At 38.7% G+C, this 27176-nt stretch overlaps 1 protein-coding gene across 1 annotated transcript in view; it reads left to right on the top strand.

Annotated features, from left to right (window-relative positions):
* Positions 1-27176, top strand: part of LOC117435408 (protein FAM135B-like) — a 96340-nt gene that overhangs the window by 6838 nt on the left and 62326 nt on the right. Inside the window, exon 2 of the mRNA XM_034058530.3 lies at positions 14609-14705. Coding sequence (XP_033914421.2) covers positions 14629-14705 — 77 coding nt within the window. The 5' untranslated portion in view covers positions 14609-14628. The remainder of the gene's footprint in view (positions 1-14608; positions 14706-27176) is intronic.

Raw genomic sequence — 27176 nt, 5'->3', positions numbered from 1 at the left:
CAAGCGGACTTTGTTGTTCACACTTCACACCAGACGTACCGAACCGTACAGAGTGCAGACCTAACCCTCTAAACCAGGGGTCTTCAATCCTGGTCCAATCCCGAGTGAAGCAGACTCGGTTGTTTCTCAAATAGACCGAGACCACCGTATGGTTCGTTTCCCAAGCGGACTTTGTTGTTCACACTTCACACCAGACGTACCGAATCGTACTGAGTGCAGACCTAACCCTCCAAACGGACCCAGTGTGAGCACACCCTTAGAGGGAATGCTGGCTTACAGTGATGCACAACTGAGCAATTTAAACTAGTTCAACACGGTACTGAATAGTATTGTGATCCACTTGTGTAGAACAACCAACATTCTGGTAAATTTGCGTATAAAACAGTTCACAATGGTGATGAAGGATATTGTACCTCAAATACGTAGTAGTTTGATGATTGGTTATGACACAAATTGCCACAAACACAGGCAGTGAATATATATATTTACTTATTGCAGCATGGTAGACTCTTGTGGCACTTGGAGTTACACGGGTCCCTGAAGCCTTACAATGCGTGAAAGTGAGAAATTTGGTCCGTAGCCAAAGGCACTTGGTTATTCTTGAGATTTACTCAAAAATGTCAGAAGTAAAGCGCTATCATGTTTATTTTGGACACTTACCATTTTGCTTGGTAAATTTTGACATTTACCAGTAAATCTTAAGATTTTACAATATTCTGACTTTTACTGTAACATATACAATAGTATTTGTAGCCCAAACTGCTTGGGTGACCTGTTTTGTACAGGGATCAAAGCTGTTCATACTAATTTCTCAACTTGTAGACATTGAGAAAGATTTGTAGAGTCAAAACATTTGGCACTGATTTGTAAGCTTCTTTTAGTATTTCTGTACTTCACAAGCTTACTTTATTATGATATCATCTGTTTGTGAATATGTTTGTCAGAGCTTTGATGTTACACAGATCGGTATAATAGTGCCAGGCTGTTGTGCAAGACATTTCAAGGTTTGATGATCTCAAAGTGCAAGACTTTTGCTTGATGCACTGAATTTTAAACTGAACTTGTTTAATGAAATGAACTTTCTATTCTGGCACTTAAATAGGGGGGAAATGATTAGAGTACATGATACCTGCCCAAAATCGTCTGTCAAAGTTAAAAATTATTATTTTGTTTTTTATATCAGCTATATAAAAATATTACTTTTGTGTTTGAATAATGTAGAACTTCCAATGAAAGGCATTTTACAGGATTCATTTTCACCCCTGTAATCTTGAGAAACACCTTGTCCTTTGTTGTGTAAATGAAATGATTTTGATCAGTCTAAAATGAAGCACAGTTTTTAAAGTTAGCAGAAGCCCATGATAGGGGATACAAGCCCATGTTGAACCCACATACACGCCCTTTAAAACACTCATTCCCTGTGTTATTAATGCAACTTTTAGCTGTCCAATCAAAACCAGTAGAGCAACCAACATGATCAGGAAATGGTGCTAACTTTTTGTGATAGCTGGGAAATCGCTATTTTGTAGAGAATTTATAGAGACAGTACACTATCCTGTAGATCAGAAGTTCACAGGTTTGGATACTGCCTTGGAAAACTTCCATCTTCTAACACCCTTGACGCTGTGCTGCAATTTAGATGTGACGTGAACGTGTTGTTTGGTCTGCTTAATATGTCTATTTGTCAAAAAAATAGCAGGAGGTATTTTGATGAGATTCCCACAAGAACCTCTCACTGTCTGGGATAAGCGTGGGCACAAGGCTCTTGTTCATTGTGAGTCATATCTCCTCTACAAAACAGAGCATCTTAAAACAAACATATACATACATTAGTAATAAATAATCAAATCCATGGCCCTGTATTATCAGCTTATGTATGTTCTCGTTTTTCACACACTGGGACATATTCCTAAAGCTAATGATTTATTTCAAGAATGTTTTTTTTTCAAAGTCAACCTTTATGAGATTAAGGCTGGGACCAAATGAAAACTTTGACAACCTGCTAATCGCACTTAACAAAACTGCATTTAATAGCGTACCTTATCTCTTCTACTCATAAAAAGAAAACGCTATTAAATACAGTTTTGTTGAGTGTGATTAGTGGGTTGTCAAAGTTTTCATTTGGTCCCAGCCTAAAAGTCACTATTCATGATACTGTTCTATACTGATAAAAAAAGTCAACAGAAATCTTGAACAGTTTCACAACTTCTTATTTTAATAATTAAAACCGACTTACAAAAAAAATTAAAACACCTTTTAATAACTCATGAGCCTCCTTTACCATTTTGTCCATTTTCAGTGAAACCCAAAAAAGATGCCTTAAAATGCCCACGCCATCTCATGGACAGAGCTCCCAGTAGACTATATTTATGTAGGATGCCAAAGGCTATTTACTGCTTTTCTCAAATAATGTGATATGAAAGGATTAGCTGCGATATTAGAAAGTAAATTGTGTCTTGCAAAATGTCATCTTGAATTATAGTATAGTGTATTTCTTACTTACCCCTTTATTTGGTAACTTTGGTAATTTTGTACCTTCCATCATCAAAGTTGTATGTTAACATACAGTGTATGGAGGCTCCTGATTTGTGTGAATGTCCCCTGACAATTCCCGATGACCACTGGGAAACAGCAGTGGCAGAACCTTTGATCCTTGATACCATATCCTGCACCTGCTCAGTAAAACAGGAAAAGAATATCTAAAAACACCAGAAATGAATGATGTGCTTTTTACTTTAAGTGCATTCATGGAGAAGTTAAAAATAGAAACCCTAATCATGTTGCAGGAGCAAGCAAAGAAAGAATAACATGACAATGAAAGAACCTATCATTTATTTATTTATTACACAAACGCATGAGTAGCATGATGCTGCACACACCGCTTAATGAAGTAGCTCAGTTGAAAACAGCAAGCAATTAAAGGAGGCGATATGGTCCAGCAGTTAAAGAAAAGGGCTTGTAACCAGAAGGTCCCTGTTCAATTCCTGGCTCAGCCACTGACTCGTTTTGTGACCCTGAGCAAGTCACTTATACTCCTTGTGCTCCGTCTTTCAGGTGAGACGTAATTGTAAGTGACTCTGCAGCTGATGCATAGTTCACACACCCTAGTCTCTGTAAGTCCCCTTGGATAAAGGTGTCTGCTAAATAAACAAATAATAATAATAATGAAGCAGGTGACAGATCCTTATCAGATTTGACCTCGAGAAACCTTTATTGCAAGCAATGTATATAATGCATTCTGGGAGAAGGTACAGAGAGGTATTTGTTACATGTTTGTAACTTTAACTATTCAATTAAACACAACAATATCAAATTACCATTGAATGCACATCTCTATTTAAACTGGACATCTTGCCACCCAAAACACATCAAAACTAACATTATTTACAGCAACACTGAGAACCTTAAAATAATACAGGAACTTAGCGATCAGTTTCTTTGTCCAGGGGATATCCCTTGTTAATCCACAAATTCATCGAGCAGCTGTCTAGAGAATCTGCTCAACAAGGTGAAAAACAATGTTATCAAAGAAAACTGAATTCCATGGGTAGTTCATTTTCACCCTACAGCACCAAAGCACAAAGGTTCAATTAAGGAAAGTTACACATCAGTGGCCAGTTGTGTTTCATTTATCAGTAGCGGTTGGTTGAATTTATTTTCTGTGTTTCATAGAGTACTGTACATCCAAAGTATCCTGTGTATCTCTTTGTAGGACATATTGTCTTATTTTAACAATACAGACAGATAAATAATCTAAGTAATTAATTTAAGACTACACATTCAGAGACAGTGGCTAGTTTTTCAACAAAGGTTCTTTAATTAAGGTAATTTATTCAGGATCTAAACATGGTGAAGAGGTAAGCCTTGACACATTTGCTTCAAAGGAAGATCCTTTGGCAAGCCAGATAACAATCCAGACTGAAATTCATACAGCCTAAGTAATCTAAATGATTAGATCAAAATGAGAGAAGTTTTCCTTGATCAAGGTAATTCACTCAGGAACCGGACTAAGCCCATGCTTACTGTAGCATGATAAGCATGAACACCTTCACTTCAGAAGCGGCTGTAAAGCATGTTCTTGTGGTACCATGGGCCTTCAATATGTCTGTACTGCTTTCCCTAAGAAGATGCTAGCTATACAATGGAAACCACACGCAAGTATCACACAAGGTTAATGCTTATTATAGAAACCTAAAGGATAGTTGAGCCAGGATATATAGTTAAAATCTATGTGTGTATGTGATTGGATGACAGATATTTTACCATGGCAATGTTAGTTTAAAAGCTGTTCTAAGGGGGCTCCCGAGTGGCGCATCCAGTAAAGGCGCTCCGCGCGGAGTGCAGGTTGTGCCCTATAGCCTGGAGATTGCAGGTTCGAATCCAGGCTATGTCACAGCCGACCGTGACCGGGAGTTCCTAGGGGGCGGCACACAATTGGCTGAGCGCTGCCCGGGTAGGGAGGGCTTAGGTCGGCAGGGGAATCCACAGCTCACCGCGCATCAGCGACCCCTGTGGCAAATAGGGCGCCTGTGGGCGTCTGGTGGCATTGCTGTGGATCTGCAGTGCGAAAAATGACGGCTTGGCAGGAGTACGTTTCGGAGGACGCGTGTTCCAGCCTCCGATTCCCAAGTCAGCGGGGGGGTTGAGAGCAGTGAGCCAAGGATAGAGATAATAATTGGGCAGTCAGTTTTTTATTTTTCTTAAAAATATTTCCCAACATAAAACCAATGTCACCTTGAGTTTCAGTGTTTTAAAATAAAATATCAAACAGAACGAAATTTCAATGTACCATTTGTAATTCAGTAATATGAGAGACTTGGTCAGGAGTCTGAATACTTTTCCAAGGCACTGTATATATATTTATATATAGGGCAGCAGTGTGGAGTAATGGTTAGGGCTCTGGACTCTTGACCGGAGGGTCGTGGGTTCAATCCCAGGTGGGGGGACACTGCTGCTGCACCCTTGAGCAAGGTACTTTACCTAGATTGCTCCAGTAAAAACCCAACTGTATAAATGGGTAATTGTATGTAAAAAATAATGTGATATCTGTATAATGTGAAATAATGTATAATGTAACAATTGTAAGTCGCCCTGGATAAGGGCGTCTGCTAAGAAATAAATAATAATAATATATATATTTCATACTAGATGGGACGTGAAAGTGTTGTTTGGTCTGCTTAATATGTCTATTTGTCAAAAAAAAAAGCAGGAAGTATTTTGATGAGATTCCCACAAGAACCTCTCACTGTCTGAGATAAACATGGGCATAAGGCTCTTGATCATTGTGAGTCATATCTCCTCTACAAAACAGAGCATCTTAAAACAAACACATACATTTTTAGAGTAAAAAATTGATATATTTCATTCTTCCAAAAGAAAAACAAAGGATTAAAACACAAAAGAGTCAACATAAAGTGCAAAGCGACAGAAATTATACTGAGTCCCTTTGGATAATTTTAATGTTGGCTGAATGCAAAATGTATCATTAGCCGGTTCTTTCCTTCAGTCTATTGTTATCCTTAGTAAACGGTAGCTTCACTAAGAAGAACTGGCTGTTGTAGTTGTGTCATCTTTAGTTACTTTAAATGCGATATTAAAAGCAGAAGCTAAGCCACATAAATGCTGGACAAGACCTTGGCTGAGGCGTCGTCCAAAACACAGAACATATAGTTGACATCTTTTTAAATAGTTGACATCTTTTTAAATGTACCGCCTCTTTACCACAGGAAAGTAAACAGTCAGGAGATTGTAACAACCAAACATATTTTGCAACCGTGCACGTGATAAAAAAAACGTCAGTACAAATTGCTCAGCAGATTGCTTGAAAGTAGAGCTTGTCTCTTCTGTAAGCAACCAGCGGCACAACTGCTTGCAACTGCTTGCAGAAACGTCCACATATAAGCGATTCAGCTGCACGCAACTGATCCCTCAGCTGTGGACCCGTCTTAACGCTATGGGGTGCTTGTATCGAGATCGACCGACGCGCACTAAATTGGCGGAGTGTAAAGTAGCGCTCTGCTGCGGCACAAATTGTACCCCATCCTGAATGTATTAACTGACCCAAAATTAATGAGGCACGGCGCAAGCTGACACATTTAAATTCGTAAATGCATTGCGCCGGTGTTCTGAAAATCTGCGCCTCCCCCTCAAAATGGGTTACCGGTAGCACAGATTAACAGACTAATCTGAAAAATAGCACCTCCCCTCCAAATGGGCTACCTTAATTGAACAGTAGGTAGGTCATTTGGAGAGGCAGAAATGACCTGTGTGGACTAAATGTCTTGACTTTATATTATATTATTATTTTATTATAAGATGGATGAAACCAAATATACATAATGAAAAGGATAACTTTATGAACCAAGTTTATTATATGACATATTCAAACAATTACATAATGAAATAGCCGGTATCGAGCTATAATTTCATCCTCAGTACTCTCCCTCTGTTCCTGGGTTGTTCAGGAAGGTTAGGAGCTTGCTCTCTGTCGTAAGAAATACGGTAAGACTAGGCTTGCTACTTTTCGATATTAATCAGTAAAGCTTGTTAAACGTTGAATTCCCAAAAATAATCATTTAGAAATCATCTCTAGTTTGTGTAGTTTTTATACTTGCTATCTGTCCCATCTCCATTCTGCTCTGAACGGCTGGGTGTCGCTATCAGTCATCTCAGTGGGGCGTTAGTACCAGCGTTGCCAGGCGTACGATAATTATTGTATTTGTACGATTATTTCAACCCTTGTACGATGTACGATCGATAATTGCAAAAATGGCGAAATGTACGGTAATTCTGGCAAGTCCAAAAAGTATTCGACCTTTAATAAAGATTGAAAAAAAACAGTAAATTCTTCCTAAAATAAGCGTTGATATTAATTGTCAGTTTGGAAAAAAAATAAAAATCGAATAGTAGCAAGCCTATTTATGACTGTTGCCATAATGCTCTTTCCTATCAGCTGCTTTCTGATTTTTTCTTTGCACCCAAATAAATCCAATTTGAAATCGGATTTATTTGCCGCTTCATGAATCTCATTTTAATATCACAGACTTCATTTATAAATGAGCCCCACCTACAATTTGCACATGCATATAATTAAGGCTTGACACGCCTTAAAATGCAAAACGGCCTTAACATGGCCTCAACCAAGTGTCATGATTATTGGCCACACTTTAGGCACTTTATTGAATTCAGTCAGACCACATTGTTACGGATAGCTTTTGAAGTTCTTTGATTTACATTATTGCCTTCCATCAGGAATGGATAAAGGAACAGTTTAAGACTACATGGCATATATGATTAATTTTATTCTGATTAGGAATTATACTCCTGAAATCCTTAGGGATTAGTTAACTATTCAGCTGTGTGTTGTTCATTACAGTATTCATGAATTAATATGACGTGACACTTTTTATGTTCATTTAGCTGCTGTCAGTACACGCTGCTGTGTTGTTCACATTGTAATTTGAAATAGGCCTAATTGTTGTTTATTTTTTTGCCTTTGAATTAAAACTGTCAAAATTTCCCTCCAGCAAACAAAAAAAGGTATTGTATCTATTGACATTATTTATAAATTTGTCTCTAGACTATATTATGTTTTTTAAATGACAGTCTCTGCGTGTTACCGTTATAGTTATACTGTCTTTTTGTATTTAACATTGCAGAAATACACTCACACACAGCACATAAGAAATATGGTGGTCTTGTACCTCTGAACCATGGGTGCTATCATCATTTGGGCTGACAATAACGTTGCATCAAAATCGTGCTTGTATTCTTTACAATATTAAAAAATATAACTTTATAATTTTTGGGCAGGGAGAATTTGAGGTGCTACTGGATTTGAGTTGTTCAAGATTCACTTTAAAGTGTGCCATAGATCCAAATGACAGAGAATCATTGCGGTTGACGTCTGTAAGTAAATTGGTATCAGCAGTCTGCTTCAGCACTGCTGAAATGCACTTTCTGTCACAACTAATTTAGATGTTTCCACTTATTGAAAGTATTTCTTTTTTAAATGTAACCCCTGTGTTTCTTTGAAGTAATTTCTAAAGAAAGCCTTGTGTCAGAAAATAATGCATATTGATAATTAGATGTAAAAATATTAAATTAAAGGATTTTTCAAGAGCTCTGCTGGATTCGACCCTCAGCTTCTGTTATTCAGGTCTGTAAAGTGCCATCGATGGAACAGTGAAAATGTAGTCTATTTGTTTACCAGGAGTGTTATTAGGAGCCACAAGGTGTTACTGAGATTCAGTTCTTTAGTATTTAATCAAGAGTTCAATCATTAACATTTTCCTTTTCAAGCTTTATGGAAATGCTTTAAATGGAAGTACCTTACAGAGCAATTTCATTCTTTTTTCACAACACCAACCCCCCATACAGTAGACAGCAGGGCAATACACTGATAACTGCTCTGTGAGTTCTGTTTGTAGCACTAGAAAGAAGTGTTAAACAGTTTACAAGAAAGGATTTATAGCCAATATCTATTTCCTTTGCTATTTGGTGAAATAAAGTGTGCTTTTGGTGATAGTAGAAATAAACATTTTTGATGTTAGTTATTGTAGTGCTTTGTTAATGAAAATAATAAATGTATAAAACTACAGCTTACATGTATGGCTAACACAATGCATAATGTATAGTCGAAAACTAAGGTAAAACCTATATTAAGGCAATGTACTATAAACAAAGTATAACATATGATTGTTATCAATAGCGGCCCATGTTATTCGCAAATACGAAATAAAACGAAATACAAATATAAAACGAAATAGAGCGAGAAACCATTATAAAGCAAACATAGAATGACATTTATAAATTGAGAGGTTTATACAAAAAAAGTACTTTAAATAAATACTTGCAATCGTAGTTGAATGGAAGGAAAACAGAAGCTCTGACTAGCACTTTCGCAGATGTATAATTTGGAGTGAGTCGTTTGGGAATTCAAAATGCCTAAACCGCACATATCAGTAAACAATGCTGCAAAAGGAGATGTATGCAGCTGACGATGACAGAATAATAGGGCTGTGTTTTGAAGGTTTGTTCGCTAGTCTGGGATTCGAAGATTGTTTTAAACCTTTGAAAGTTCATCAGACGGGTTCACGCACTGTACTGTTTTTTTTTTTTTATTATTCTGTTAACAGAAACTGTTTGACAATGTGTGAATACTATAAATCACACATTAAATGTCACTCAGATGCAAAATTCGATCTTTTGATTTGTATAATACATATTACGTAAACAAAAGTTGTTATTAAAATCCGCTACCAAATCGTTACACGTAGCAGCTCTACATGGCGCCGCTGCCGTGTATGGAGCAGGGTATAAAGTATCCAAAGCAGTGGGCTCGTACCTCTAGGCTGTATTGCTTCAGTAAAATCTGTACTGAATACCTAGTGTACAAGACAGTGTAAGAGAAGTGCTATGGTCGAATATGTTTGAAACATACAAAATACACGCTAACACTAAAAATTTTAATTTCGAAAACTGAGCACCGTCCGCCCCTCTCCGCTCCAGCTCGTGTTATCTAGAAGCAAACCTTTAATTTCTTCATTCACCATCTCGACAGCAAAGCGCTGTGTAGCGTAAGCTGTATTGAAAGAAATGTCTCAAACCCTCTGCTGTTTGGGATTTTTTTGTTAAATGCCCAGTCGAACAAAAAAATTGTTGAATGCAAACTGTGCAAGCGGCTCGTATCATGGAGGCATAACCAATTTCTGGGGTCACTTGGCAAGCGTAAGTTCATATTATTATTAGTATTCATATTTTTAGTAGTAGTGAAATGTGACTGATATCCTGCTTGGAACGGTGACTGTTAAATACAGCTTTGTCCGCTGCAGTTGGTGCTGCTGCAATGCAAGTTCACTGTATATATCACAAGCAGGCTCAATTACGTGTAAATAAACAACGTGTATTTTTATTTAAATTATAAAAAACATGATCACTGTTCTATATAATGTATTTTTAAACTACATGTTAATGTTTTATTCCATTAATATGGATTACCTGTAAAATAATAGGATTTCCAATCAAATATAAACAAGTAGTATGGTGATGTCACCAATACATTATACAAATGAGTACCATTGAACCTTCCTTCAGTAATGTGTTCTGAACCTTCGAAGGTCAAAATGTACCCTTCGTTGCAGCCCTGCAAAATAATGATGTGCAGATTTTACAACTGTCGGCTGGAATGGGAGTCGAAAGATACCGTCGTTAAGCATTAGCTGTTAATTCCTTTTGGGGAAAATATTGCTTGTTTGCTTATACTTTGTATTAGTATACTAATTATTTCAAGTCTGTTTTGGTTTCGAATGAATTTCAAATGAATGAATCTGCATTGCTTAGTGTTTAAATACTGAGAAACACCAAGCTTGTATGCTGTCGTTTAAATACTCATACGGTGTTTCAGCTGCAGAATCGTAAAAATGAATAAGTTGTAAGCACTTGCTTCTTCAACCGCCAGACCCGCAGTTTATGCAGCATATTGAAATCAATAAAATATAGCCGACAATTTAGTCTGGGCTTTATAATAAAATCAATGTCATCGTGAAATAATGAATTATAATCCTGTTGAGTGCTTGAAACACTGATGAAAGTCATTCTACACATCATATATTATTATTATTTACACTACATTTCTCAAGTAGAACGACTGTGCCACCCTGAGTGTGACAATGCAAAAAAAAAAAAAAAAGTGTTCGTTCTAAGCTCTGCACAGATCAGTTACCATTGGGACTGATGCTAAACGAAAGCCAGAGACTGTTGCATTTTACAACGCAACGAAGTACGGTGTGGATATACTGGATTAAATGGCATGGCTGTCAAAGGTGGTACTCGCAGGTGGCCTGTGTCTGTTTTTTGTAATGTTTTGGATCTGGCAGCCATCAACGCTTTGGTTTTGTACAAGGAGTGCATTTTGATAAGAGACATGAAAGCCGGCTGGCAAATGCCCCTCAACCTTCAGCCAGCGCTGCGCCCACTGGCACACAGAGTAAAAGACAATGACAGGTTGCTAAATGCAATAAAAACAGAACTTTTGATGTCTGCGCCCGTTGTGAAAAGGCAGTCTGTGGCAAATGCACTGGTACAGTTGAGAAGCGTGTTTTCTGTGTAGATTGTACTTAGAAAGCTGTAATAGAACTCTGAACAGACAGACAGCCTTTGAACTCTGTTTCACTCAAAGCGCTTTCACGTTACATAAGTTCTGTTATATCTTTGTTTTATGCTATTTTTATAACTAGTTATTTATGTTTTATAATTTTATATGTGCATACAGCTTTCTACATCTGTTTACACACAAGTTTATTGCGTAGAGTGTATTTTATTACAGTTTTTCATGTTTATGTATATGTGCTCTTTTTGAAAAAAATAAGAAAACTGTTTAATTTTCAATGTAAATACAGTGTTTCTGCTCTGAAAATGTTATGTATGATGTTCATAAAATATTATCCGATGTATCCGATTGTTTTTCATTTTCATATCAAAGCCGTTTGAAAGTGGAGCCGCACATTTTGCGGGTGCGTCGGTTCTAGTGTTAATGTGTATCTGTAATAAAACAAAATTTGAAAAATAAAACGAAAAATTCTAAAAAATATACATAATTTCACAGGACTCTAGTTAGCAATAACTAGCGCCCATATAACTGACTTTATGTTGTACATTTTCATAACAGTTACAAAAAATACCTGCCAATAAATGAGAATGAATGATATTGCACATCGTCATAGCAGAACCAGTACAAGGGCCTGATGTGTTATGGAAGTTGAATAATGTGTACGGTATCATCTTCTTTATTATTGTTGTTATTATTATTTATTTCTTAGCAGACGCCCTTGTCCAGGGCAACTTACAGTTGTTACAAAATATCACAGTACAAAGTATCATATTACAAAATATCACAGTACAGAGTATCACATTGCAGAATATCACATTATAAAGTACAGTAAAATTAGTAGCAAATAAGATCAAATTCAAATGAGCAAAATAAAGAATACAGTAAATAATTACATATAAGGGCAAGTTTGTCTGAGACAGTTAACTTACAGAAAAAAATATTTTCTTATACGAGTAAAGTCCAGTAAGAGCACGTAGTAAGTATGATAAATGGGTGAGAATGATTTCAAATAAGTGCAATTACAAAAATGTGAATACGGATACCTAAGAGTAAAATCAAATACACAGGAAGTCATTATAATTAAGAGCAGTCGTAGAATACGCAAGGTATGGAGCAGTTCAGTGCAAGTACAAGCTGATGCAAGTACTGGTACAATTGGGTGCCATATATTCTAGTATAGTCAAGAGTTGTGAGGAAGCGCCAGAAGGTGGTCAGGGAATGAGCAGTCCTGATATCCATGGGCAGGTCATTCCACCACTGAGGAGCAAGGGAGGAGAAGGAGCGAGCTGTGGAAGCAGGGGAGGGGAGGGGGGGTACAGCTAATCTGCTGGTGGTGGAAGAGCGGAAGGGTGTGTAGGGAGAAATGAGGAACGGGAAAGACACGGCGAGCAGCAGAGTTTTGGATGAGCTGGAGCAGACGGATAGCAGAGGCAGAGAGGCCGACCAGGAGGGAGTTGCAGTAGTCAAGGTGGGACAGTACCAAGGCCTGCTAGATTGATCTTCTGAAGAAAATTATTTGGTGAACCTGCTGAGGCTAACAATGTATGTCTGGAATCCCTTGACAGTGATCCTTGGGGTCAAACACATTTTATTTTCTTTATATCAGTGAACATTTGCATGCAATATCTGCATGCAACCCATTTGTTACTTGGAAATAACACCATTTACATATCGTGCTCCCTCTTTATAAAGCAACCCTTTATACTGCGGAATAGATTATAAGGCAGTACGGTCATGGCTCCTATTTGCCCCATAATGCCATTGCACTAACACTAGTATTCACATTATAAGGGGGAACACAAATAGCACGGTCTCTTAACCATGGCTCCCTACTACGCGTTATAAAGGGGGAGCCCTGTATGTTGTTCTTAGCATAAGACACTAATTTGACTGCCATATGGCAAATGACAGATCACGCTTGCAGGGATTTGGTGGACCAAGGAAGACGTATCATATTGTTATGGTCAAGTATCTGCTTTTTGTGAAAAAACCCACAAACAATCATATTAGCGTGAGTCTCTTCTGGTTTGTGACGAGATTCTAGCACATTTAGGTTTGATATGTTTGTTTGCTATTGTCTTGGCTCTTCATCAAAATGTTGTTAGTTCAAATCCCAGAGACTGAGATTGTAACGGAGCCTGAAGACGTGGAAGTTTTACAGATTTTAATTGCTTATGCAGTGGGTTGAGCTACATCTCCAGTGATAGGGCACGTTGTTCCCCTCTGGTTGGATTTGTGTACTTAGAAACTGATTGTAGGTGACAACTCAACTATCCACACAGCTTGTCTTGGTTGATGTGAACACCTTGGCACAGGCACAGTACATGCTAAAAAAATTGTTATCTTTTATTTTCATTTTTTATTTTTATTTTTTTATTTTAGAAGGTGGGGTGTAGCTGAAACCCCTCCTTCTTTATACACACAAAAATGCACAAATCAGTGTAACAGTTTTGTTCCTTCTTTGGTTTTAAATTATTATTTTATTCATTTACAGTTTGTAAGGAATATTTGACCTAGTATACTCCTGTGCTTTTGGAGTCTAGGAAATCAGTTGAAGACACACTAATATCCACCATCCATACTGATTGCATAAAATACATAAAACTATGTTTAATACGTGGAAGTAAAAGTGCTGTTTACAACTTTGAAACATTAGAAACTGCTGTTTCTCCTGATATCCGGCTACTGCAAATCTATAATGAGTGCACAGTGACTACAGTGTAGTATGTAATTCTATTAGCCCTGAATCCATTGCTTATATCTCTAAAGTTTGCTGCTAGGTTATGACTAGAGCATTTCTGTTTGAATAAGGAGTTGCATCATGGTGCCTTATGGATTCAGTCATTTAGTTTATTCCAGCTTCCAGTTTAAATCTGTGCCACTTACATAGTTTTGCTGTGGTTCTTCCCTGGTGTGCCAATTACATGATGTAGCCAAATCAGAGACAGAACCGGTGCAAACAAGGCATAGCACCCTACTCATTAACAATACCATTTTAATAACTACATTTTGAACTGAATTAATGTGCTGATTTTTTTTTGTTTGTTTCCAGTATTGATTTGTAACAAACAAAAGGCTGCAACGCAAGATGCTTTTTTTTTTTTTTGCACAATACATGCTTTTTTGCAGAATTCATTCTTGCTTTCAGAGCAGAAGGGGCTTATTCAGTACAGTCTGCAAACCCTAATGAAAAAAAAAAATCTATAAAACAGAAAATGCACAAACACTTCGGCTCAGCACCATACATCATAAATCAATCAAGTATGTCTTGAGGATTGTCTTTTTTTTTTTTTTTTTTTAGGGAAAATTGTGGGTGCCGGTGTATCAGTTATCATGCCATTAAATGAATAAATACTGCTAAATTGAGGCTACCACATTTCAATATTAATTATTCTTCTCTGCACGTACCCATAGCACTCCTGAGACTCATTGTAATAAACGATCTATTGTACCTTTCTATATTTAGAACAACATTTTTTTTTTCTTTTTGTCCCTCAGGTGATGAGCTGGAATAGATCATGTCTGAAGTACAGGGAACCATTGAGTTTTCTGTGGAACTGCACAAATTTTATAATGTGGATCTTTTTCAAAGAGGGTAAGTGTAGCCTTGTTGTGTTGTATGTGTGAAGGGGGTGATTTAGTATAGACAAGTGTAACCTTGTTGTGTTGTGTGTGTGAAGGGGGTGATTTAGTATAGACAAGGGTAACCTTGTTGTGTTGTGTGTGTGTGAAGGGGGTGATTTAGTATAGACAAGTGTAACCTTGTTGTGTTGTGTGTGTGTGAAGGGGGTGATTTAGTATAGACAAGTGTAACCTTGTTGTGTTGTGTGTGTGTGAAGGGGGTGATTTAGTATAGACAAGGGTAACCTTGTTGTGTTGTGTGTGTGAAGGGGGTGATTTAGTATAGACAAGGGTAACCTTGTTGTGTTGTGTGAAGGGGGTGATTTAGTAATGCATAGACCCCATGCTGATTTTGGTCAGATGGGACCCCATGATGAAAACATGATCTTTTAAATATATGTAAATTATTTGTATGCTTTAACTACAGTTTTGGCAATTGGATCGTGTTCATTTCTCCAACATGATGACAGTGTTTGGCTGCCAAGTGTTACAATAAAATGTGAGCTGTGATTGTAAACTGCCAACATTTGTTTTCTATTTTATCTGTTATTATATAATTGAAAACTTTTTTTTTTTTTTGTCACCCCCACTCTTTTCTACTCATTGGGTGCTTTTTCCGATTATTTAATTTAAGATTGCAGATAACTTACTTTTGAAAAATGGCATTGTAATCAATCAGGAGGTAGTGTAGTAACTGTTCCCACCAAAAACAATAAAGCAAATGAATCCAGATTCTAATTGTATTAGAAATGGTTTGTTTTAAAAACAAACAGCTATAAAAAAAATAAAAATTAAAAAAACATACAGTACCAGTATAGATTAAAAAAAAATCTATTATTGAAAACCTTCATTATAGGTGGAAGCGTGTGTGTGCCAGAAACAACCCACTGAGTCTCTCCTGCAGCGAATACAAACCATATATTCCAACCCGTTTCGCCCAGTTTCATTACATGTTATAGTAACAAAAACATCTTTTGAGATCGGAAAGGATGAAAACTGACTTGAATATGTGTGCCTTGCATATAACGAAGACACAAACTCACCTGCAGATTCTGCTTCAGCATCTATGGCAGCCTTTCCCTTTACTTCCTTGGTGTCAATTGAAACTCCGCCCATCATCAGGATGTGTTCAGTCCTCTAGTTTCTAGTGAGATGCCACTTTTGATGCAGAAATTCACAATACACGGACATGTGCAATTTATTTTGAATAAGTGAACAATAAATTAAATACAATTAAATTTGGGACTATATTACACTGCACAATAAAAGTTTCTGGTTTTGTCTTAATTTAAAATGTGTTATAATTATTTTAATTATTTTAATTATTTTTCATCCCCCAAATGACAGGTAGTCATGTTATAAGTGGTATAAACCACTTTGGGCTGTGCGGTTCCGATGATATGTACCACTTCTGGCGTGGTATTATCACCACCCCACACATGGTATATATCATGGGAACAGCACGGCCCATCGTGGTTTATACCTTACATTATATATATATATATATATATATATATATATATATATATATATATATATATATATTGTAATAGGGTGTGTGGAATTGTGTTGGAAAATAGATATATCAGCTTGAGAATGAAGAGGGCACTGTTCCCAGAAAGCTCCTGATCTTAAAACTTTTTAAAAAAGAAAGGGTTATGTGCAGAATGTCCACTAGAGGATCAGGAGCCAGTTCTCTCTCAAATGCTTAACTAGCTAATTAGTAGGAGCAGCTGAAGTCAAGGTGTCTCCAATTAAGCTAAATCAGGCAGAGATATAAGCTGTCTCTTTGTCAGTGCTCGGTGATCGTGAGTGAGAGAGTGTGGAAGACTAAAGGCAAGTTAATTTTACATGGTCTGTGAAAAGGAATATAATCCCTTACTACAGAAATTAACCCTGTGTTTAGTTACGGTTTGGTAACTGTTTTTTGTTTGTTGGATAAGCGGCTTATCCGTTCCAGCCGTAGTTTAGGAAAGCCTGTGTTTAGTTAGTGCTCTGTGCAGAGCTAGGCCTTTTCTTTTGTGCCCTGTGAGGTGCTGTGGTTTTTTTGTTTTCTTGTTTGTTTCAAACCTGTAAGTAATAAACAGCCAGTCCTGCTTTGAAGACCACTTTCAGCCTCCAAGCGCTTTTATTCTGATTCCAGCCTAACCTTCTAGCCACTGGGTTAAAATATATATATATATATATATATATATATATATATATATATATATAACAAGGGAAATACCTTGTGACAGCCTGGAGAGACAGCTGACAGGAGGAAAGAGACCCCATTGGGGCTGGTAAGGGTTAGCTACCCTTGTCGGCAGTATCCAGCTCTGTGTTTACAGGATGCTGGAGACACCCGCCCAAGGCTTCTAAGAAATTAAAGAGAAAAATACCCCTAGAGTCTGCGAGAGCGGGGGCGGAAGATGACTCAACGTTGGACAACACGGTTAACGACTTAGGAACGGAAACGGATATGAGTATGGAGAGTACTTCACAAAAGACTAGTTCAAGATCTGCAGTTAACAAAGACATGGAACTCCAGGTTTGTGTCTGCGGCTGGAGCAAGGCGACAACGGTCAGGGGTTTGAAGATTCATCAAGGGAGAATGAAATGCTTGAGGGAGAAGGGACAAGGGCCTCGCATTGATCAGTACTTCTTACGAAGTCAGTCAAGTCAGTCGAATGAAATCCAGCGACAGGAAGCAAACCACAGTTCGCAGGATATCAGCACCCCTGTCATAGATGTGAGGAGGACTTGCATGGACACAGTTAGTGATGAACCTCATGATCCTTGTGAACCCGGTCAGACTAACCAGCATAAGAGAGAAAAGAACCTCAACGGGCACAAGCCTGGAGTTAAATGGCCAAGAGCTTGTGAGAAAACTGCATGGGACACAGTAAACACAGATCTCTGCGTTGCATTGGAAAGATTAAGTGGAACAGTTGAAAAGAAGCTGGATAAATTTGGGGACATCATCTACGCATATGGAAGTGAGAGGTTTGGAGTTGAAAAAAGGAAGGAAAAAGTACAAACTATTCCTGGAAAGTCTAGACGGCAGCAGGAGATTGAACGCTTAGTTAGAGAAAGGAGACAGCTGAGGAACCAATGGAGAAGAGCAGAACAAAGTCAGAAGGAGGGACTCACTCTCTTACAAAGGGTCATAAAAGATAAGCTTGCAACATTGCGCAGAGCTGAGCACCTACGGAAACGCTACAAAAAGGAGGAGCGTGCGAGAGCTAACTTTTATAAAGACCCATTCAAATTTGTAAAGAAGTTATTCACCAGTGAGAAGAATGGCACACTAAAAGCATCTAAGGTTGAGCTGGAGAGATATTTGGAGGAAACACATACAGATTCAAAAAGGCAGGAGCCTATTTCAATTCCGTCAGACATCCCACCTATCAATCCACCAGAATACCAAATGGAGGACTGTGCACCTAAGTGGAAAGAAATAGAGCAAGCTGTGAAAAAAGCAAGGGCTTCATCATCTCCAGGGCCTAATGGAGTTCCGTACAGAGTGTACAAGAGTGCTTCAGGAGTTCTACGAATTCTGTGGAAATTGATGAAAGTGGCATGGGAAAAACAGGTTGTACCAAGAGCATGGCGCCGAGCAGGTGGAGTCTTTATACCTAAAGAAAAAGATTCTACAAGCATCAGTCAGTTTCGTCCCATTTCCCTATTAAACATAGAAGGCAAGATTTTCTTCAGCATTATCGCTCAGAGATTGTCAGCTTACCTATTAAAGAACTGCTTCATTGACACTTCAATACAAAAAGCGGGCATTCCAGGTTTCCCAGGTTGCTTAGAACACATCAATGTGATCTGGCAACAAATTCAATCAGCTAAAAAGGAGAGGAAGGAGCTCCATGTGACATTCCTGGATTTGGCTAATGCATATGGTTCAGTGCCACATGAACTACTTTGGGCAGCATTAGATTTTTTCAGTGTACCGATGACAATAACAAATTTAGTGAAAGCCTATTTTGGAGATTTGCAATTCAGTTTTTCAACTTCAGAATTCAGCACTACATGGCAATGCCTAGAGGTTGGAATAATGGCAGGATGCACCATTTCTCCACTGGCTTTTACCATGGCAATGGAAGTAATCATTAGGGCATCAAAATGGGTAGTAGGAGGAGAGTGCTTGGCTTCTGGAATGCGACTACCACCAATTTGAGCATACATGGATGACATGACAACCATGACTACAACAGTAGCCTGCACTAATCGATTATTGGGCAAATTAACCAATAACATTGAATGGGCACGAATGCAATTCAAGCCCACTAAATCAAGGAGCATCTCTATAATTAAAGGCAAAGTAGTAGATAAAACATTCTTCATTAATGGTGAGGCAATACCAACAGTGTCTGAGAAGCCAGTGAAGAGTCTTGGGAGATGGTACGACGGGGATCTAAAGGACACAGTTTGTGTGGGAGAAGTTAGACAACAAGCAGTGGAAGGGTTGAAGAGCATAGACAGCTGCGCTCTACCAGGTAAACTAAAACTCTGGTGCTTTCAGTTTGGTCTACTGCCGAGGTTGCTGTGGCCACTGACTGTGTACGAGGTTTCTTTGACAACAGTAGAGAAGCTGGAAGCATTAATCAGTTCATACATCAGGAAATGGTTGGGAGTTCCACGCTGCCTCAGCAGAGTGGGACTTTATGGTAAAGGAATACTGCAGCTACCAGTCTCTGCTCTAACCGAGGAGTTTATGTGCGCCAAGGTCAGACTGGAAATGACATTAGCAGAGTCACGCGATAAATGCGTAAGGGAGGCAGCACCTGTGTTGAAAACTGGAAGAAAGTGGACGGCAAAGAAAGCTGTGGAAGATGTAAAGGCTGCCCTTCGAATTGGTAATATCATGGGGCAAGTTCAGCATGGAAGAGGGGGTCTTGGTTTCAGTTCAGCTCCTCCTACATGGCACAAGGCAGCCCCAGCTCAAAGGAGGAAGCTGGTAGTCAACGAGGTGCAAAAGCAGGAGGAGAGGATGAGGTGTATAAAGGCCATTTCCCAGGCTAAGCAGGGAGAATGGATGAGATGGGAGAGTGTGGAACAACGCAAGATTGGCTGGCAAGACCTATGGTCAATGGAACAGAGCAGGATCAGTTTCCTCATCAGGTCAACATATGATGTTCTCCCATCACCACAGAACCTAAATCTCTGGGTAGGAGAGGATCCCTCATGTCCTTTGTGTTCATCACCTGCAACATTAAGGCACATTTTGACAGGATGTAAGGTGGCTCTTAGCCAAGGACGGTTTACTTGGCGCCATGACCAGGTGCTGCGATGTTTGGCCTTAGCATTGGAAGACAAGCGTAACATGACCAATAAGTTGTCACCTGTTCCATCAAAACATTACACACAAAAGACAACATTCCTCCGCCCAGGAGAGCAACCACCAAGAAAAGGTGTTAAAACCAATCCTCGCCCAGGACAACTGGAAGCTGCTAGAGACTGGAAAATGCTGGCAGATTTATTTTTCCACCTGAGATTGCCACCACTAACCTTCGACCAGATATTGTCTTGTGGTCTGGATCAGCACGCCTTGTTCACCTGGTAGAGTTAACAGTGCCATGGGAGGATGCTGTAGATGAGGCGTATGAGAGGAAGAAACTGCGGTATGCTCAACTAGCCACTGAAGCGGAACAGCGAGGATGGAGAGTTCGGGTTTACCCAGTGGAAGTGGGTTGTCGAGGATTTGTGGCACACTCTACAACCCGGTTTCTCAGAGACGTCGGATTCAGTGGCCAAGAGTTGCGTCGCACAGTGAAGAACTTATCTGAAGCAGCAGAGAGGAGCAGCAACTGGTTGTGGTTGAGACGGAAAGATTCTGGCTGGGGATCTCAAGCACAATAGAAAGAAAGAAACGCTGATGTACAGGTAAGTAAGCTGGGCTGAGTTGAGTGGGGGACGGAGAGGGGTGATGCTGGGACGCCAGAATCACCGTCGAGCCCTCTTGAGGTGTCGTGGGCTAGTCGACGAAACACTGAGGATGGAAGGTGCCCACTTGAAAACCCCAGAGATGTACCCTACTTAGCTCAATCCAGACGGTTGTCATGCTGATGCGCTGGGGAGGCCGCACTGTGGTTGATCCCCGGAGCCAGCATCGCAGCCGTTGTGTGTGCTGATGCGCCAGGGAGGCAAAATAAGCTGATCCCTGGAGCCAGCATTACACTTCAGCCATTAACACCAGACAGAAGGATATCTACATCATCATATGGAAGGAAACGTAAATGGATGGAGACACATATGGATCACATTAGTTTACTGTAAAGCTACGTCTTAGTTGGTGCTTATCTTGGCGAGAGCCGAGTTCAAATCAGCATGAAGTTTTAACATCTACTCTCGTGTAATGGAAATCTTATATATATACATATATATATATATATATATATATATATATATATAAACTGCAGTTTACAATATTGAAGGCATATGGAAGAATTTGTTTTTTTTTAAAAATGTACACAAAATTTTTTTAAATTAAATCTTTTTTTATTTTCAGGGTGTTTCAGGCAAAAGCCCTTCAGCAAAAAAATTGTATAAATTATATATATATATATACACAGACGTGCTCAAATTTGTTGGTACCCTTACAGCTCATTGAAATAATGCTTCATTCCTCCTGAAAAGTGATGAATTTAAAAGCTATTTTATCACGTATACTTGCATGCCTTTGGTATGTCATAGAATAAAGCAAAGAAGCTGTGAAAAGAGATGAATTATTGCTTATTCTACAAAGATATTCTAAAATGGCCTGGACACATTTGTTGGTACCCCTTAGAAAAGATAATAAATAATTGGATTATAGTGATATTTCAAACTAATTAGTTTCTTTAATTAGTATCACACATGTCTCCAATCTTGTAATCAGTCATTCAGCCTATTTAAATGGAGAAAAGTAGTCACTGTGCTGTTTGGTATCATTGTGTACACCACCCTGAACATGGACCAGAGAAAGCAAAGGAGAGAGTTGTCTGAGGAGATCAGAAAGAAAATAATAGACAAGCATGGTAAAGGTCAAGGCTACAAGACCATCTCCAAGCAGCTTGATGTTCCTGTGACAACAGTTGCAAATATTATTAAGAAGTTTAAGGTCCATGGAACTGTAGCCAACCTCCCTGGGCGTGGCCGCAAGAGGAAAATCGACCCCAGAGTGAACAGAAGGATAGTACGAATGGTAGAAAAAGAACCAAGGATAACTGCCAAAGAGATACAAGCTGAACTCCAAGGTGAAGGTACGTCAGTTTCTGATCGCACCATCTGTCGCTTTTTGAGCGAAAGTGGGCTCCATGGAAGAAGACCCAGGAGGACTCCACTTTTGAAAGAAAAACATAAAAAAGCCAGACTGGAATTTGCTAAAATGCATATTAACAAGCCACAATCCTTCTGGGAGAATGTCCTTTGGACAGATGAGTCAAAACTGGAGCTTTTTGGCAAGTCACATCAGCTCTATGTTCACAGACAAAAAAATGAAGCTTTCAAAGAAAAGAACACCATACCTACAGTGAAACATGGAGGAGGCTCGGTTATGTTTTGGGGCTGCTTTGCTGCGCCTGGCACAGGATGCCTTGAATCTGTGCAGGGCACAATGAAATCTCAAGACTATCAAGGCATTCTGGAGCGAAACGTACTGCCCAGTGTCAGAAAGCTCTGTCTCAGTCACAGGTCATGGGTCCTCCAACAGGATAATGACCCAAAACACACAGCTAAAAGCACCCAAGAATGGATAAGAACAAAACATTGGACTATTCTGAAGTGGCCTTCTATGAGTCCTGATCTGAATCCTATCGAACATCTATGGAAAGAGCTGAAACTTGCAGTCTGAAGAAAGGCACCCATCAAACCTGAGACAGCTGGAGCAGTTTGCTCAGGAAGAGTGGGTCAAACTACCTGTTATCAGGTGCAGAAGTCCAATTGAGAGCTACAGAAAACGTTTGATTGCAGTGATTGCCTCTAAAGGTTGTGCAACAAAATATTAGGTTAGCGGTCCCATCTTTTTTGTCCATGCCATTTTCATTTGTTTTCTTATTTACAATATTATGTTGAATAAAAAATCAAAAGCAAAGTCTGATTTCTATTAAATATGGAATAAACAATGGCGGATGCCGATTACTTTTGTCAGTTTCAAGTTATTTCAGAGAAAATTGTGCATTCTTCATTTTTGTGGAGGGGTACCAACAAATTTGAGCACGTCTGTATATATATATATATATATATATATATATATATATATATTATCTCAAACATAGTTGCAAACATGTCATCAACATTTCATTCTTTAAAATGACAAATTAATAATTAATTATAAAAAGGTGCACCAACCATCTAAGTTAAAAAACATGCTTTCATCCATTCCCCAAATGTTGTTTTGGCTTGTTGATCAGTGTTTTTATATTGTATATTACATTCTGACCAAGTTCAGGTTTTGTTTTTAAATGGCAAATGGGGGATCAGATGTGGGTTGTTTTTGTGTCACATGACTTTCTTTTTCTTTTAGGGTTCAGAAAGTAAGGGTTTGGTTCAGGTCTGGTTATGATATACTTAAGCAGTGTGATTTACTATGATTTTCTTATGCTCTGTGATGGAACTCTGTCAGCATGTATCATGTTTGTTACGTTATAGTGCTGGCTGTCTCTTCTTCCATTGTGTGTTCCAGAGTCAGTAAGTATGGGTAGAAGTACTGTGCTTCCACAGCGTGCTTCGTGTTATATGATTCAAACAGGTCCTTTCCAAACATGTGTTTCAAGGCACACAGTATTCACATAGCATGCCAACTGTGCAAATCCCTTCCTTGCAGCCAGAGCGTTCCAATCAATCCAGACACGTGCATGCTTACATGTGATCTCAGTGGACAAGACCTTGCTTTGTTTTCTGAAAGCATACAGAGAGGAAAATCACGAGTAATGGCTAATGAATGGAGTTAAAATAGATACAGTGTTGTGTGTTATATTCTTATCTTTGCAGACGTCCTTCTGTAAGGTGAATCACTATCCTGAATGCTCCCAACAGACACGTTCAAATTAGAATAAAACTGCTTTTAAAAGATGCATATCTAAAATGAATATTGTCTTAAACCCCAATTAGTTAGAAACTCTGAATACAGTATATGGGCTACATTTACTAATTCTCCACTTTCAGGCCACACATGCAGCACTGTTCTATAGAAGCATAGTTTACCAGCTCTGTGAACTTTTTTGTTGTTGTTGTTTTATAAACTGTCAGGAGATGTCTATACCAATTCTATAAAGTGGTGGTACCTAACTAAGCACACCCACTCTATTTTGTGATAATAAAGCTTGGGTGATTTATATTGACCCATTTAACAATAATAAAAGTGCATTAAAAAAGGTTCACGCAGAAAATCAGATTGATACATTTTTAAGGACGCAGTATTTTTCTCCATGTTCCATAGAAACAGAAAATGTTCTTACCTGTGATATCTTTTTAATGCCAAAACATTTTTTTGGCTCATGACTTACGGTTCAGTCCAGCAATATTAAAATGGTTTCCATGGCTACCACCATACTTGTTTGTGCAGAAGCAGAGAGTTCTATTTGGTTAAATCAATACTGCAGTTGACGAAGAGGGAGCTATAATGAAAACTGACAGTAAAGTCAGAATGATAATCCATAGCTTTAAACGCTCATTCATGTGATATTGTTGCACTAAAAACAGGTTCATAAAAAAACAATTCAACGAGATTGGAGACCGGAGAACACCCTTCCTGAGCGGCTGTGGGGATTGCTGGGGTCAGGGGACATACCTGTACATTTGAAATTGGGGAGAAAAAAGGGAGGGCACACTAAATAAATACATTTTAAAAGTATTTGAAAAAATCCTGATTTTAAAAAAAGGATAAACAAAGAAAAAAGAAAATTGTAAACTGTGCTGGATTATCTAAATGATGAAATCAGGGAGGTGATCTAGAATGTTAAAAAAACAAGAGAATGCAAAACCAAACTGTATCTGCAGTAAAGATGCCTCAGCTGATGATTAAGAACAGGCATCTGGTTTGTGCTTCACTGAAATGCTAGCTTTATTCAAATTTGATTTTCTAAACGAAACCCTAAACCTTGTTAACCCTTGTATAACTAATCCCCTTTAGTGGATATTTTGATATGTAGGTTTAGAGAATAAATGTAGCATAAAGTGATTTAAAAAATATATACACACACACACATCTTTGTATTTTATAAAGACCAATTTGTGTATAGTAATTAAATAGCTTTAGTATGCATTGGAAGCTTAGGCTGATATTCGGGGGAGGGATTATTGAATGATTGCTGTCTCTCTTTCTAATTGCCCATTAGATTATTCCTATATAAATCTCTCAGGTAAACACACCTTGGCGTTGCTGTTGCAATCCCAGGTGTTTTTCTACTCTTTGCCTCCCCAACTTCCATCTCAATGCAGGCGGTCCCCTTGACGATGGGGGGGGGGGCTTTGTCACGGTCCACCTGCTGATCCTGCCACCTGTCGGTGGTTTCTTCTTCTCTCCTTAACAGGTGGGACCAGCAACCAAATAGTCCATGTAAGTGACTCTGCATATAATGCACAGTTCACAGCCTACCTCTGTAAAGCGCTTTGTGGTGGTGGTCCACCATGAAAGGTGCTATATAAAAATAAAGATATTATTATTATATAATCACCTCTCATCATACAAGCAGTTGTGATCCTGACATTGAACAGAAAGACAGACCACTCAGAATTACTGCAAATGCATGACAAACTGCCATTTTATTTGTTATTAGTTAAAGAACCACTGCCAATAATGAGTGACATTCCACCTATTTCCTTTAATATATTTGGGGATGAAACTCCAGATAATTGGTACAACACCAACTTTCTGAGTGAAGACAGCAGACCACCTGAAAAACAAATACAAATAAAATAAGAGCACCAGCAACTGTTAAGAGCAGACACATAACAGCAGATGAGGAACAGCGGAATGAAATAGAAGAAAACAAAGATTGAAAAAACACTTCAGCATGGGCTGTTAAGGTACTTAAAGACTGGTTTAAAGAAAAAAATATGGACATTCATTTTAAGGAAATAAGTAAAAAAAATCTCAACAACATAAGGGAATTTTATGCCAGTGCAAGAAGTTCAACTCAGGACCGGTATTCAGTCTCCAGTTTTGTAACACTGAGCTGGACTGAACATATGTTTTAACAGTAGAAGTTTTAACATCTCTGCTGACAGCGAGTTTAAAACCAACAAGAACGTATTCTTGTCAGTCATGAAAACTTTTAGAAAAGCAGGTGAAGACAAGGCCAGACACCACCCCCCGAATTACAGGCCTGGATTTGAAGCGTCTGCGGGAAACTGAGGCACTGTCCCCTGACACCACGGTCGGAGTGGTGCGTAAAGTCTGGTTTGGTCTTCAACTTACAACTAACAAAAACATCTTTTGAGGTCCAAAAGAATGAAAATGGTCTTGAATATATGTGCCTTGCATATAACAAAGACACAAACTCACCTGCAGATTCTGCTTCAGCATCTATGGCAGCCTTTCCCTTTACTTCCTCGGTGTCATTTGAAACTCCACCCATCATCAGGATGTGTTCAGTCCTCTAGTTTCTAGTGAGATGCCACTTTTGATGCAGAAATTCACAATACACGGACATGTGCAATTTATTTTTAATAAGTGAACAATAAATTAAATACAATTAAATTTGGGACTATATTACACTGCAGATGTATACACAATAAAAGTTTCAGCTGACCGAGACAGTGGCAGAGCTGACAGAGCTGTGAACCAGCATGGTGTGTGGAAGGGTCCTACGCAGACTCAGGAGAAATCAACAGGGCGAGGCGAGGCGAGGCGAACCAATAATACAGGCAGAGGATTCAGTACCGGCTCTTAGCTGCTGTACAAACCAGCTGACCGAGACAGCGATAGGGCTTTCTTTACTGAGTGATAGAGCTGTGAACCAGCATGGCATGTGGAAGGGTCCTACGCAGACTCAGGAGAGATCGACAGGGCGAGGCGAGGCGAGGCGAACCAATAATACAGACAGAAGATTCAGCACCGGCTCTTAGCTGCTGTACAAACCAGCCATGGCTCTCAAGCCAGAGCAGTTAAAGACCTGGTGGGCTTCCAGCACCAGTTACAACAGGCAGCAGATCCACCTTCATTGAATCTTCTGATTAAACAGTGATAAAGATGTATAGTTTTCATATTGACTGCAACATCTTTTATGCAGATCTATAGAAAGTAATGCTGCATATTGTGTGACTGAGTTAATGCCAGTACTAAGTCACTACTATACTACTATACAACTGTTTAATGAGAACTTTTAACTTTCATGCTGTATCGATAATGTCAGAAACCTGCAAGTACTGGAGTATAAACACAATGTCATCAAAATGAGGAAACACGTTGTGATTTAAAGAACAAAAAGTTGCATATACTTTGTAAGGGTAGCGATGAATTCCTTGTTAGCACTGC

Source organism: Acipenser ruthenus, chromosome 3 (assembly GCF_902713425.1).
Source record: "Acipenser ruthenus chromosome 3, fAciRut3.2 maternal haplotype, whole genome shotgun sequence".
NCBI classification, from domain to species: Eukaryota; Metazoa; Chordata; class Actinopteri; order Acipenseriformes; family Acipenseridae; genus Acipenser; species Acipenser ruthenus.
This window is presented reverse-complemented; position numbering and strand designations above follow the sequence as displayed.